Source organism: Echeneis naucrates, chromosome 22, assembly GCF_900963305.1.
Source record: "Echeneis naucrates chromosome 22, fEcheNa1.1, whole genome shotgun sequence".
In the NCBI taxonomy this organism is placed as follows: domain Eukaryota; kingdom Metazoa; phylum Chordata; class Actinopteri; order Carangiformes; family Echeneidae; genus Echeneis; species Echeneis naucrates.
In genome coordinates, this window is record NC_042532.1 from 9,861,109 (window position 1) to 9,875,367 (window position 14,259).

Here is a 14,259-nt window from a genome sequence, read left to right on the forward strand (position 1 = left end):
TGAATGAACAGATTTGTTGCCATATAGCCAATAGAGTTACGAGAAGGATGATAAAGCTGTGTGCTGACTGACAAGGCCTATACAGGTGTTTGACACAATTTAATTGAAGTGTTAAGGGACACTTATTCCATGTTGTATGTTTTGTATCATAAATAAACCTGGGTAGTTTTTTGAGACACCCCAAATTTTAACATTTGCAAGATGCAAGTTGGAAACTATATGAGCTAGTCACACACAACTGGGCACTTGTACTTTGTTCTAAGAAGACTGAAAATTATTAATGGGAGACTGAGGGAAATATCAAGCCTAGCTGCTACTAGCAGAACATGATATCTTTATGGCATTTAAATGTTTGACCATGTCCACATAGTGGTAAGACAATTAAAGCTCTAAAAAAAATCTGAATAACTTTTATAGCTATCGGCAAAGCACAAAAACATGGCTACTAAAGAAGTCTATAACAATTTTAAGCATTCAAATGTTGTTCAAGTAAATAATTTCAGTAATTAAAAACACATATTGTTAAAGCCAAGCCAAAGAAAAAAACAGCTACTTCAATCAAGTGTTAATAAAAAGATTTACTCTTTAACAGCGTAACCAGACTGCAAATTCTCTTCCAGTTGTTCAATGCCTAATCAGAAAAGCCTGTGTCTCACCACACAAATTTTAAATGCCGGATTACCTAAAATTGAGTTAAGCATTGCCTTGTTGACAAAATGCCTCAAATCAACTTCAGACATGACATTTTTCCTGTCAGTTGCCTGTTGATGTCCGCACTGTGAATCAGAGCTGACTGGATCGTATGAAGCAAAGACAAGCAGCAGGTATGGACAGCAGATAGTTTAATTAATTTAAGACTTTGGACTTTGGACCACTTTCCCATGTTAAACTGCTGAAATGTCTACCACTGATTGATGTTTTCTCCTGTTATCATTCTATTCTCATTCCTTCTCTACACTATTTCCTGTTCTTGGTGCCACTTGACAGGCTGGGTCAGTAATAGGGTGCTCCTGACATAACAAGCGGAGTCCGCTCCAAGAGAGACATATATAGTGCCTCACACCTTCTCCAGCAGGGAAAGGTGAAACAAGATTGGCTGGTTGCTGCTTGCTCAGGGTGGCCTTTGCTCCTTCAAGTGGGGGCAAGACCAACATGATCTGTCTGAGCCTGAGCATCTGTCCTCCCCACTCCTATCCTTACTCCTTAATTGAGCTTTGGCACTCGTCTTGTCTCTATCTGACTCTCAGTCTGTGTGACCTCACATTGCTCTTGCTTTCCTAGCCTTGGAAACAGTGAAACCTCACTGTGATATATGAAACCAAGACTTGCATCCACTATTTCTCCAGTGGGAACACGGTTGTGGCCCTAAAAGATCATTCTTGGCCAAGTGAATGCAGAGCATTCACAGCAGTTCACAAATGTCTATTGCACAAGCACTCAAATAGCCTCCTGGAAGTGAAAGAAAGTCAGGTATTGAAATAATTCTTTGACTTATGTTTAAATGAAAGCACTTTACAATTTTGGCACAAGTTTTTATTCTGTCCTAAACATTTCAGAGAAACTTGTCTGTTAGTAATTGGATAAGTCTGAGCTACATGCTTGGGATTTCTGGACTGCAATGGAGGAAAATGGCTCATTGTGAACTTGAAAGCACGTATTACAAACAGTTAGTCAGCTTCAGTAGAAACAAGACTGTGAAAACAGACATAATAGGGAAAGCAGTGACTCAGGGACACTGAATGTTACAATATTGAACCTGTGGCCTTGTCTCTCTCTATTTTCCCCAGAATGGTGATTCAGGACACAAATATGTCCTGTGAGTCAAGAACAAAGAAAACATACACATAGCAACTGTGCACTCTGCAGAGGTCTCGTATTGATTAGAAAATTTACTATGACTCCAAGCTAATCGTTTTGGGATACGGGAATGTAAAAAAAAAAAAAAACAAAAACAAAAAAAAAAAAAAACTCTTGTGAACTATCTGCCAAAACATTTAGTGGCGTTTCAGTGCTACCACAAACATGTGGATGACTCAGCCAACATAAATCCATAACACCAGTCTAAGCACAAAATGACACAAGACCTTCACAATTAGGAAGAGGAGCACCATAAATGTCAAATGTAATTGAGAATGTTTAAGTAGTTTGGTTGAGAGAAATTATACAGATGACAAACTGGCTAAAAAGTGAATGATGACCTCAGTGCCCAAACAAATTATGGCCCTGTTACCAACTATGAGTGGATTAGAAAAGTACTAGGCCAGAGTCCAAAATGGAGCAAAATCTGACAAGATAAGTCTGAACCTGTAAGCAATAACAATCAATCAAAATATTCCCAGAAATAATTATTCGCTTTCAATACCCTTGATCAAGAATATGGTTCTAACCATGGTAAATTGATTAATCTAATCAAAAAGTTGTTTGCAACACGATTGGAACTAAGACAGTCAGAAGCTGAAGCCAAGAAACTATTAGGCCTGTCGTATTATCCGTCTTTGTAAAATTTGCTGAATGCATTCAAGGACCCATTAGTCTGAGCAAACATTAGTTGGATATATTATAGTCACAGTTATTCCACTACATCAAAAAACAAACTGAAACAGTCGAAGCTTCAAGAAAATATCATCCTCCTACTCTGTTTTCTAAACAAACAGTATGGGTTAATACTGTCTGGTAAATCATATTATATTTTCCGATGTTTTAAAGGTTATTTTAATAGATAGAGCCGTAGATGGAAACAAATGGTTACTTGATTTACTTAGTATTTACTTGATTTACTTACAGTATTAAATATTTAACATATGAACCCAGTCATCTGGTTTGATTCATTGCAATAAGAAACACAATCATCATTGAATAGAAATGTAATGGTCTACTGTTTGCTGTAGGGCTTTAAAGTAATCTGTAATAGCACAGAGTGTCAATCTGTTTTCTGTGACTCTACCTAATAACAGCTGAAACAAATATCTCTTTGTAAAATAGCAGAGAATACTGTATATTAACACATGTTCACCCCAATTTAAAAAAATGTTACTTCTGTCAGAAGAAGCAGACTCCCCCACTTGGTTGGCATATAAAAGAGGAATGGTTTCCAGACAGTTATTGAAAAGCTGAAGATGCAACTATATCTTTTAAATAAACTGAGTGAACTTGTTCTCTTGGTAACTGCTAGCTGACAAGTGTGCTAACAGACAGCTAAAGCTAGCGTTGTTCAACTGACAAACAAGCTAATGTTGACTCTTTGTCCCCCTGTTAAATGTCTCTTTATTGATTGTAATCAACTTTATTGATTACAATAAATTGATTGTAATCAATAAAGAGTTGTGTTTCGAACAATGTACAATCATGAGAAAGGGGGATGGGAAGGGAGAAAACTGAAAGGATCACAGTGACCTTCCGGGGCCAGTCAGCACTTGTTATTGTGTTAGCCATTAGCATGCAAGCTACTATAAATTCCCACCAACGGCAGTTGGCCCATCAATGCTTTCATGGCAAAGTTAAATAGAAAAGAATTCCATTAAGATGTAATTGTATGAGGCTATGAGAAGGGCAGCTGCATCACTTACACGGCGTGGGCAGGCAGTCTGGTGGTGGCAGGTCGCGGGGTCTGAGGCTTGGTGGTGTCGATGGCCTGCCTTTCTGAGGGCCTTCTCCGTGGGTGGTCTCTCTGGAAAGGGTTGGTGCCGGGTTGAACGCGCTTCAGGGCGCCTCTGTCGTTGATGTACACCTGCTCCGGGGCCACCTCCTCGCACCGGGGTCCCTGGAAGCCTGAGCGACACACACAGGTATGCGGGCGGCTGCAGGAGCCGCGGTTCTGGCAGGGGGGCTGGCAGTCAGCTGGAGACAGAGCACAGATGGAGATCAGGTTTTGCGGCGGTCATGTTGGAGCGTGTGCCCCCATGTACGAGGGAGCGGGAGCAGTAATGGCTCTATGGCTACTGCTTCTTCATGGCCTCTCCTGATCTCAATACTGGGGTTCACTTTAAATTGATATAGTCCAGGGGCCATTAGTTTAACTTTTCAACCATTTTGGTCGTTTAATTCAGCAGAGAGCCTGGAGGAGCTGTCATGTCAAATTTCTCTTGAGTCTGCTGTTTCGTCTAAATGTGTAGGATCACTTACATGCTTATTCTATTTATCACTGATGTGAAACTCATGCTTCTAGGTTTATGGCTCCTGTTAGTACATTTCCTAAAAATACCTTTTGTCACAAATCTGCAATCTAGTTGTGTTTTCACTATAACACAAGCAGCTTAGAAATGTAGTAAAAGCAAGAGGTTGTAAAAAAAGAAAAGAAAAAAAAAAGAGCAAACGGAAAAAACTGGTTACTGAAGGCCAACTGCAAATAAAAAACTGTGCACGGAGTTGTATCTTTATTTGAAATATAAAACTGAATCTGAAGGCACTTAGTGTACTTACAAGATGAATACCTGCATAATATTTATCAATTGTCTGCAAAGACACAGTATTGAGGTCATTTCATGGTCATGGAAAAATAATCTGTGTCACTCTAGCAGCCCCATCACACACCAGATACTTGAAACTACTGAAAGAACTGTGGCACGCAATTTAAAGTAAATAAGCTCTCGATCTTGTGACACACATGCATGTACTAGACGGCAACTGAGGATTTATGGCATTGTCCTCAAACAGTAAATCAGGCCACTGGTTTGTGGTGGCTAAAGCAAACAGCGGCACTGTGTCAACAGGGCTATGGAATGCTATTGACACAGATGCTGTGGACACTGACAGATCGCAGGCAGGAACACTGCCACAGCTCTTGGCAGTGAGCAGTACTGGCGGTCGAAAAACTGTGCAAACAGCGCTCTACCTGCTGCACGCTTCCTGTTATTGTGATACTGCTCAAACTCTGGGGCTACGTTCAATGTTTCCTATAGTTTTGCGTGAGAGCACGGTAGGCCCCATAAAATGCGCAAAATTGAAGTTTTATTTCCACACACATATATACCCACAGAGACCCAAATTAAACTTTGGTCGCTCAGATCACGATACATGTTAATTGAAAGATCACTGTATTATGACTCGTCAGTCTCTGAACAAACTGTAACTCAGTAACAAACTGAGGATTAAATATCAGAAACGCACCAGTCTTCTCTGCTTTATAGTGAAGCAAATTTTATTTTGTCCGACTAATTCACTCGAGCAATTCATTTTAACTACTTTGAGGAAAATGTAGACTCTTTTTTTGATGAAGTGTACACATTTAGAGAAATGTGGTTGGATTTGTGTAATTTGGTACGTGATCCGAATTTTCCATCATGGGATAAAACAGGAATTGCTTGAGCTCTGTTTGGCAAGGAGTTAAATACATCATCTAAGTAAAGTACAGCCTGGCGGCGTGCCATCGCCTTGTCCAGAGTCTGTTTAACCTCAAGTTTGGGGATAAAGTGGTGGATCAAATGGGCCACAGATTCCAATGACATTATGCTGCAGGGGGAGAACTTGGTAATGTGTGAAGCTGCATTCTTTAAATAAACGGTCTGTATTGAAATAAGAAACAGCACAGGGCAGAAAAATAACCAAATAAATGGCGATTGGTGGCCACTCTTTGATGGGGCATGTATTCAAACGAGTGACGTGTGACCTGTTCTGAGCTGTGAGGTGCAGAACTGACACCAGACAAACATGTCATCTGCACTGACAATGGAGCAGACAGGTCAGTGACTCGTGGCCTGACATGTGCCCCACATGAAGCCTCTTGCAATGCAGCCACATACAGTGTCAGTGCCCCTCTGTGTTGTCTCTGGGCCCTGCCTCTGGGCTGTTGAGCACATTGTCACAGTAATTGCTGTGGTAGAGATTTGTCTTGCACATCATTAAAACTAATTGCCTCACATTCCACCCATTTCACAAATATGTGCAGCAATTATTACTTTGCAAGAGTAATAATAAAATGACAATCCATCGGAAATAAAAGAGGAGAAATGGCAAACATTCCTGGCATTGCCACTTCATCCTTAATTATGACTGAGACAGACTGCCCAAGTTTTGGGAGATTGTATCCACATCCAGTCATCTGAAAAGAGAAGACTATTAGACTGTTGCTGGCAGCTCTGAGCCCTTCCAAACAAACATGCTGATCCAGACAAATCAGTAATAAAACACATTATTAATATGGAAACAGTATTTTCTTTGGGCTTAGCTAAAATATCTTCAACTTCATATTTTAGTGAGATGGATATCTTTGAACGGCCCTCAAATACGATACTCATCAAGGAAGTTTGATTAGGTCTTATTGAGTCACATCTGAGATGCTAACAGCTGTGGTCAAAACAAACCTCCATCCTACAGAAAACTGCATTTTCTTTGGGGTTTTAGAAGCACTTTTCATACAATGAATTTTTTTTCTACTGTCAAGGTTCTTGGTCGGTTTTTAAGTGATCACAGAAGGAATTCTGCATATATATTAAAAGCAACCTGGGAAGCTGTTTTTGGGTCAGTTTTGTTCAGAATATCCCTTGTGGGTTACTGTTACCTGTTCCAAGCTGAAGTTTGAATGTGTGTGTATATCCAAGGAAAATTACCATCCTCCTCTGGACTTTCATTTCCAACTTAGTGCTTGTTTCCAGTCCATTACAATCCACCAGAGATTCTTCTTTCCTTTTCTCAGACTTGCAGTAATACAACCCATCAAATCTTTATAGTAGTTTTCATTCACCAAAGGGCAATTTGAAACCAATATCTGAGATAACTCAAACATGTAAAAAAAAAATCTCCTCACTTTACATAGGTCAACTGCACGACTAGATGAAATCTGACATTTGTGAAAATAATATTGATAATGAAAGGATAATCGTAATACTGTTGGGAAGGGCTTCTCCACAGGCTGATGGTCATTATGAGATTTAGATGCTGAGATTAGGTGAAGATTTGAATTCAGGCGAAAATGAAAAAAGGCTTGACTAAAGGCTCTTTCAGCCCCCAAAAAGGGACATAGGAAGCTAGATTGGCTGAGATAGTAACTGTTTCTGTACTTCAGGGAGAATGTGTCCATGTTCTCAGCCATTTGTTAAAGTAATGTGACTGAATTTGAAGCCTGGTAAACCTCCTGTGATGATAGCGGGAGCCTCCCTGTAGGAGTTGTCACAGAATCTAACAGATCTCATGAAATAGGTCAAGTGTTGGTTAATATTGCGGGAGGCCTGGGAGAGAGACAAGCTTAAAGATCTGTGCTCACTAACCACTGAAGAAGTAGGAATTGGTATATTGAGCAGTTAATACAATTGCCTCTAAATGCTAATCATTTCAAGTGAGTGTTAAGCTCTTTAAAACATGTGATTTCCACATGGTTGCCAGAGCAAGTGCTATCATTTCAGGGTTGCCAGACACTAACTTTGCTGTCTACAACCCAACTGCTGTTAATCTAACGCCGCATGCTTTCATTAAAAGCTCCAAATCAAACCTCTCTATTGTTCTAATCAGAAGCAGAAGGGGATGATCCTGACATTGTTTGACAAATCCTTTATTTTCTTTTTGTGGTATTTCTTACAAGCATAATATTTCACCAAATGAAGGTGCCGCTGTCATAGATGCATATTTTTCAATCACAGTGTGGGTTTTTTGGTCCAATACAGTAGTCGCAGCTTTTATTCTTCTAACCCACCTCAGCTCTGTGGGGGGATTTTGTTAACCTACATCTGACCCATGACACTGTGTACATTACTTTTAGCCATGCTATACCATTGCCTCCACCACACTCTTCAAGCTCCCACATTCAGCTTCTAATGAGCCACGTGGTGAGGTGCTCTGTGGAGGATATCTGGATCTGGAGGCATGCGCCCACAACTTGTAAAACTGACTCTGTGAGACGTGGTGTTCACCAAAAACCCACAAAACCCATCATCCTGAGGGATCACACCCCAACAACTTCCATATGGTCTTTAAGCAGGAGGGTGCTATGATATACGGTTGGCTATGGGCTGCCATAACAACATGGTGGCCTCAACGAGCATGTGTATAACTGAAGAAAAGGGCTGCTTGGTGTTAACGTTGCTCTAAGTCAATAAAGCCAAGTCTTGCTTTTTTGGATTTTCTGTAGTGAGGTCTGTCGGAGCATGTGCTATCTTTTTTGCATCATTAAGAAAGAGAGAAACAAACAACTGTTCTTGAAGACTACTTCTGCTTCTCTGTTCATTATTTCCCTCTTAGAAACACCTCATGAACGAAGACATTCAAATAAACAAAAAAGAAATTGTGCAGGAGGATGTCTGGATCGAGACGCTGAGCACTACTTCATTTCACCATGGTTTGGTCTGTGGTAGCAATTAAAAAAACATGTGGTATAAAAGGCCCGAACAAGACACAATTGCAACCTACAAACAGACAGAGCAGCTGGAGTGGAGAAAGATGTACTCCTGGTTTGGGAGACGAACTGGGAGTGAACTGTCCAGCATCTATGTTAATGATGGGCTTTGGGATGATGGGGTGTGTATTGATTACAGGATCTGTCTAATGGGCTATAACTTTCTGCCAAGGGAGCATTTTGTCCCTGAACTGTAAACTGTGCAAGCCCCACAAATCTACAACATATAAAGGCACGGAGGGCTCTGTGGCTGTCTGTGTTGCCATAAATTAAACCCCAGTTCAATGGCATCACTCGAAAACACCAGCTTCTTAAAAACCTCCTCCTGTTCTAGTAAAACAGAGAACCCATGCACAGGAAGCTAGATTCTCATCAGTAAGATTTTTAAGATTTCATAATGCCATTCATTTTAACCACACACACACCAAAAAAGGTCTGTGTCTTATGACTCTTGACATTAAGTGTCTATGCCATGACAAGCCTCTTTATCTAAGAGTCAACTTTTTCAGGTTGAGCATGAGTCTTAGTCTGAATGCAAGGACCGTATTTTACTGTAACACCCGAGCAATTATATTTATAAGTTCTACTGTGTCTCATAAAGAGGAAAATTAAATGGCTTGTATCTATTAGGTGAGGATTGTGAACCTGCATTTTTGGATACCGTTTTTAAGGTCAGAAAATATATTTGTCCTCGATACTTTGCCAGCTGCTTCACACATGTTGAAGAAAAGAAGAGCATCCACTTAGTTTTGTGAAAATGATCAGGTTTAAACCCATTGACAGTTTTTATACTCCCATATTGGTAGTATGAAATTGATTAGTTAATTAATCCACACAAAAAACACATGGTGATGGCTTTGATATCCATGAAAATCGCTTTCCTCTTTTGGCCTTTAAATGTGCTCTCACTAAACTCAACCAACTAACTAGTGTTATACGCACAGACTGAGGGAACCATGAAACTGCTCAACAGCTACATCAAGCCTCTAACATGATGTGCGTGGCTCTAAATGTGTTTGCATTTCAATCCTGACCATACTTCACTGGATATATGTTGAAACAAGAGAAGCACTACATTCAATATTGTTTTTTTAGAAAGAGGGAAAGAGTCATCTTGTGATAGCAGAGGTAAGAAAAAGGTAGAGAGTTTCGCCTTGAGAAGGTATTTTACAGGGATTTGGCCCTGAGCAGCACAGCAGGCCAAAGAAAGCTGGAAGGCATTCAGAAAAGAAACTCCTGTCCATTGCATTTCACTCTGTCAATTACGAACTGCTGTCTGAAAGCCACTTTAGTTCTGCATGTGAATGATGCACCTTTCATCTGCGCTCCCTATGACAGCGATGGCTTTAAATCAAGGACCATGTGTGTGCTTTTTCTGGTGGGGGTTGTGTTCTCTGCATTGGCTCTTCTTGCAGGAGTTTGCCATGTGTTGCACATGCTTTTGTCAAAATATTATGATGTATAGTGTGATGAAACAGATTCCACTGCAGAAACATAACTCTGCACTTCAGAGTGTACTCTAAGTACAGGTAGAATGTAAAGCCTGTTTGTGTCTTTTCTCAGTCTTTTACTGTTCCAAATAGTTTTAACATTGTGAAAAGGCAGTGCAAAATTTACCAGCGAACTTGTGACTCATCGCAGCATCTACTGAAAAAAAAAAAAAAAAAAGACCTTTTCTAGACGTAGTTCAGCCCTGCCATTAATTCATTTACAAAAACAGCTATGTCAACTGGAAAAGCCAAGGCAGCATGACAGAACTTTGATGCATGGCGACCCTGGCAGAAGTACGCCAATACGTTACGCTCTGTTTAACCATGCTAGCAAAAATCTCTCTCCATCCCTTTGATCAGGAATGAAATATTACAACAACTAGTGAATAAATTATAATGATGTAGAGACATTTCTTGTTCCCAGGGAATGAATCTCAAAGATGTTTTTGTGAGCACCATCATGAGTTGATGCTTTTTCACTTTTAGAAGCAACATGCATTTCCACGAAATTTGCTACACACCTCCATGTCCCTTACAGGATAAACTGTAATGACTTTGGTGATCCCTTAACTTTTCCTCTATTGCCACCATCTGGACAAAATTTCAATATGCCACAAAATGTATGAACAAATACATAACTAATTAGAATCCCTCCAGTGTCAGCTGTACTTTGTGTTAATGAAGCATAGTCCATGTTATCATTCTAACAAGCTAAACTAGGATGGTGGACCTGTTGTAAACATAATGCACGCTAGTTATCAACATGTTGACTTTGTCATTGTGACTATATTAGCATGTGATTGACCTCATAGGGTTTCCATGCTCACAGTAGGTATAGCCTCATCTGACAACAAATACAAAAAGAAAAGAGATACAGTTAAATCTCCAGTAACACGGGTTTCTACTACTGCTTCCGACTATAATGTTGTTTTTGGTGGTGTAAATCACAAATTCAAAACAGTAATTACACTTACAAAATATCTAATTGAGGGTTACCGTATTTATCATAAAACATGCCACCAATTCAAATCTTTATCCCAATTCAACAAATAAGTCGTTTTCTATTTTGTATACAGATTTCTGCAGCCATTCCCAATGCAAAGAGTGAGTGATGGTACTGATTTCTTTGTACCAACAATTTGGCAATTACTGTTTATGGAGGGGTACAACATTCCCATGACTCTCTCTTGCAGGTATATTTTATGAATGGTGTGTTTTTAATCTGGGTGAAGCATTGTTTTAAATTGGTGTGAGAGTCCATCAAAAACACGACAAAATTCAATAAGGAATTTGACATTTCCCTTCTGCAGTTTTGTTTGGGAAGCTTTAACCAGTGTTTGTGTCAAGACAGTGTTGATGGTGAGAGTAATGCAACTGACAGACTTTTCCCATAACTGGGGCAGGAGGACTGCTGCCAGGCAATGACTAGGCAAGGCTGCAATACGGCTTCCCTCTGCGCTTTATCTAAGCAAAACTGCGTTTGATGAACAGATGTGAATATCAACACTGCAGGGCATACGTATAACAGCTGACCCAGAAACAAGATGCTCCATTCTTCTTGATGAGAGCTTCAGTTTTGTTTGCAAGTAAACAGATGGAAATACAGCCACGCTCACACCTGGCCTCTCTACCAGCCAACCACAAAACACGCACCTTATGGTCCACAGCCACCCTTCATAAAGCATTGGTTAGGAAAGCCTCAGTCATAAAAACCTATGAAGTTTACCTCTAATTACAGCAATTCACTGGGCTAGAAGAGAAATAAACATGACCCAGTGGAGGAAATGCAATGCTCTTGATGGATCAGAGCTTTCTATCTCATAACACTGGCTATTTTATTCTTTTAATATACAAACAGGTCTGCAAACCATCCATTCTGAAGTTGAAAACAGACACAGCCACTAAGTCTGCCAGGACATGGGCAGAAGTGAGTCCTTCAGAATGCCTCTATCCAGATTACCCAGGGAGACCCAGATGCAGATCTTTTTATAAACACATTTCTAAAGACATGTAGGCGCACTCCCAGGACAACTAGTGATCCAATTCCTGTCATATATTTGCTCTGACCTCAACCCGACTGAACAAGGAGGTATTGTTAGAAAGCCATAACTTTCGACACCCAATCTGGCTTCATGGATAAAGCCTGCAGCTGACACTTTTAATATTAGACATACTTCAATCCCTTCAGTGAAAATTTCCTAGACGCATCTCAGCCACGATATGTTTTTACTTATTCTTCCAGCTGACAGGTTTGTTCCTTTAATTTCCCCCACTGTGAACATGTTTTCTTGTGCTGCCATCTCCTAATAAAACAGCCAGGGTCTCAGACAGGGACAGAATAAAGATAGTCTGAGCCTGTTTTCCTCCACGGAGGTCTTGTACGTGGGGGCTTCCCAGTCCCAGCTCAACTCTGGGGCCTTTGTGTTGGCACCTTGCCTACCGAGGGACTTCAATCAGCTGATGATAGCATAGCCTCCAGTCAGACCTGGGTAAGGGCCAAGCTGTAAGAGGGTCCAGATGGTTGGACAGACCCCTGGCTTGCTCAGATTCTCTGGCTTGTTTAACGTAGGTATGTTAGACTGGACCTGTTACTTTCTGGCAGAAGTATTTGCTCATTTAATTTGGGTAACTGCAGCTCCACATTAGATGTAATTTACACCTTGGTAACTGCCCCTTTAGCTGGGACTTGAGAAAAAAATGGAAGGAGACTTTGCACTGGGTAGGAGGGATGGAGATCTAATTAGGAGGCTGCTGGGACCACTCAGCTTGTTGTGTAATCGACTGGCTGAAATGTGTGTCAACTGCATGTGTGTGTGTCTGTGTGGGTTTGAGTAATTAGCTGGGGAGAAACAGAGAACACAGTAAACAACTAGATAGATAGATAGATAGATGAAATGACACATGGCATGCAAACTGGTTAAGTCTGGGCCTCTTTATCAAGAACATGCCTAAAAAATATGAGACTTTGCTAATAATTACAACATGTCTCTGTCAAGATTGCCTTTCGAGAAGTGCCCAATTATTCAGTCACGGATAGTTTTCTATTGCACTTTTAATTATCTGGCTGTCTGGATATCCAATGAAGTTGTGGTCAAATAAAAGAAGCAACAGCTCCACCCATAATTAAGCGCTTGTGTCGAGAAGAGGGCCAAGTGCTAAGAGCTTGTAATTTCCATGCAAGGATTTTACATGAGGAGAAAAGGCAAACACCACATGATGAACATGACCATAGGGCAATCACACTCTCGGAAAACTTTCAGACCACTTCCACTTAACAAGACTGTCATTAGTTTCCTTTTATGGCATTATTTTTCATTCTGTGTGCATAACATTTTAGAGCCTCATTGTCTGCTAAGTTTCCTCAGTCCAAATGTACTATTATGTTGTACATAAGGCTTGTCAGTGGGCTTAGGTGTGTTTTTCAGATTTACAAACACGTATGACCATGTTTGCAAAGTAGTATCAGTAGCTGAATGACAAGGTGCTTGTGTGAATTACATTTATTTTAAAGTGTATGTAGAAGAAGTAAGTTTGTTTTACTTACGTTTTATGCATCTGCTGGTTCCTGGTGCGAAAGCCCAGCCAGAGCAGCACTGCTGACCTCCACAGACATTTGGCCTGAACAAAGGAAGACATCCACAGAGAGACTTTTATGAGGTAAGACACTGGCAGGAATGTTGTGAGCATAAAAGTGTTTGTGGAATGCCTCATCATTCCCTCGCATGACAAGCATATCTTACTGAAAAGGCTTTTAAAGTTCCAAATCATCCTGATGTGGCAATTCTATTGATATGACCACAGATGATATTACACCATAATTGCGTTTCATTTCATAAAAATTTGGGGGAAAGTCACAAAACCACAAAATTCAATCTGAGTTTAGATCCACAAGTCCCTCATTCTGTTAGGTGAGAGTCCAGAGTGAAAACAAATACAGAGATATCTGAGCCTTGAGAGGATTAGACACACAGGACATGAAAAGCACCCTGCATCTCCTATAAATCACATAGCAAATGAGGAATGACAAGTTTTAAACAGTTTTAACTGGATTCTTTGCACTCTTTAATCCTCACTTGCAGCGCAGGCCAATTTTTGCAGCAAGATAGATGAAAAGGCACCAGACCGCAAGAGCAACTTCAGGGCAACAGTCAACATGCTGGCAAGGATCTGTGCCCCGTCATCTTTTCACAAGATATTACGGTAAGTGGATGTCTGACTCATAGTGATTTGAAGAGATAACAGGGATTGACTCACTAGCCTCAGCTGGAGTGCATTCATTAGATACGCCAAGCTTTACTGAGGCGTCACAAGGATAACTTGGAGTTGTTTGAGCCCTCTGGCAGGCTAAGCTTTGTCATAAATCAAACACATCAGCCCAGGCCCATGCCAAAGATATCAGTCACCGCATTTGAATTCCATCACAGCATATTTTTATGTCTGAAACTG

The 14,259-nt window shown here is 40.5% G+C and overlaps 1 protein-coding gene across 1 annotated transcript in view; it reads right to left on the reverse strand.

The window, feature by feature from the left end:
* The window catches only part of LOC115035557 (latent-transforming growth factor beta-binding protein 2), a 76,949-nt gene that overhangs the window by 60,025 nt on the left and 2,665 nt on the right, over nucleotides 1-14,259 (reverse strand). The window contains exons 2-3 of the mRNA XM_029493438.1: nucleotides 13,358-13,431; nucleotides 3,567-3,837 (exon numbers count right to left, since the gene is read on the reverse strand). Coding sequence (XP_029349298.1) covers nucleotides 3,567-3,837; nucleotides 13,358-13,431 — 345 coding nt within the window. The remainder of the gene's footprint in view (nucleotides 1-3,566; nucleotides 3,838-13,357; nucleotides 13,432-14,259) is intronic.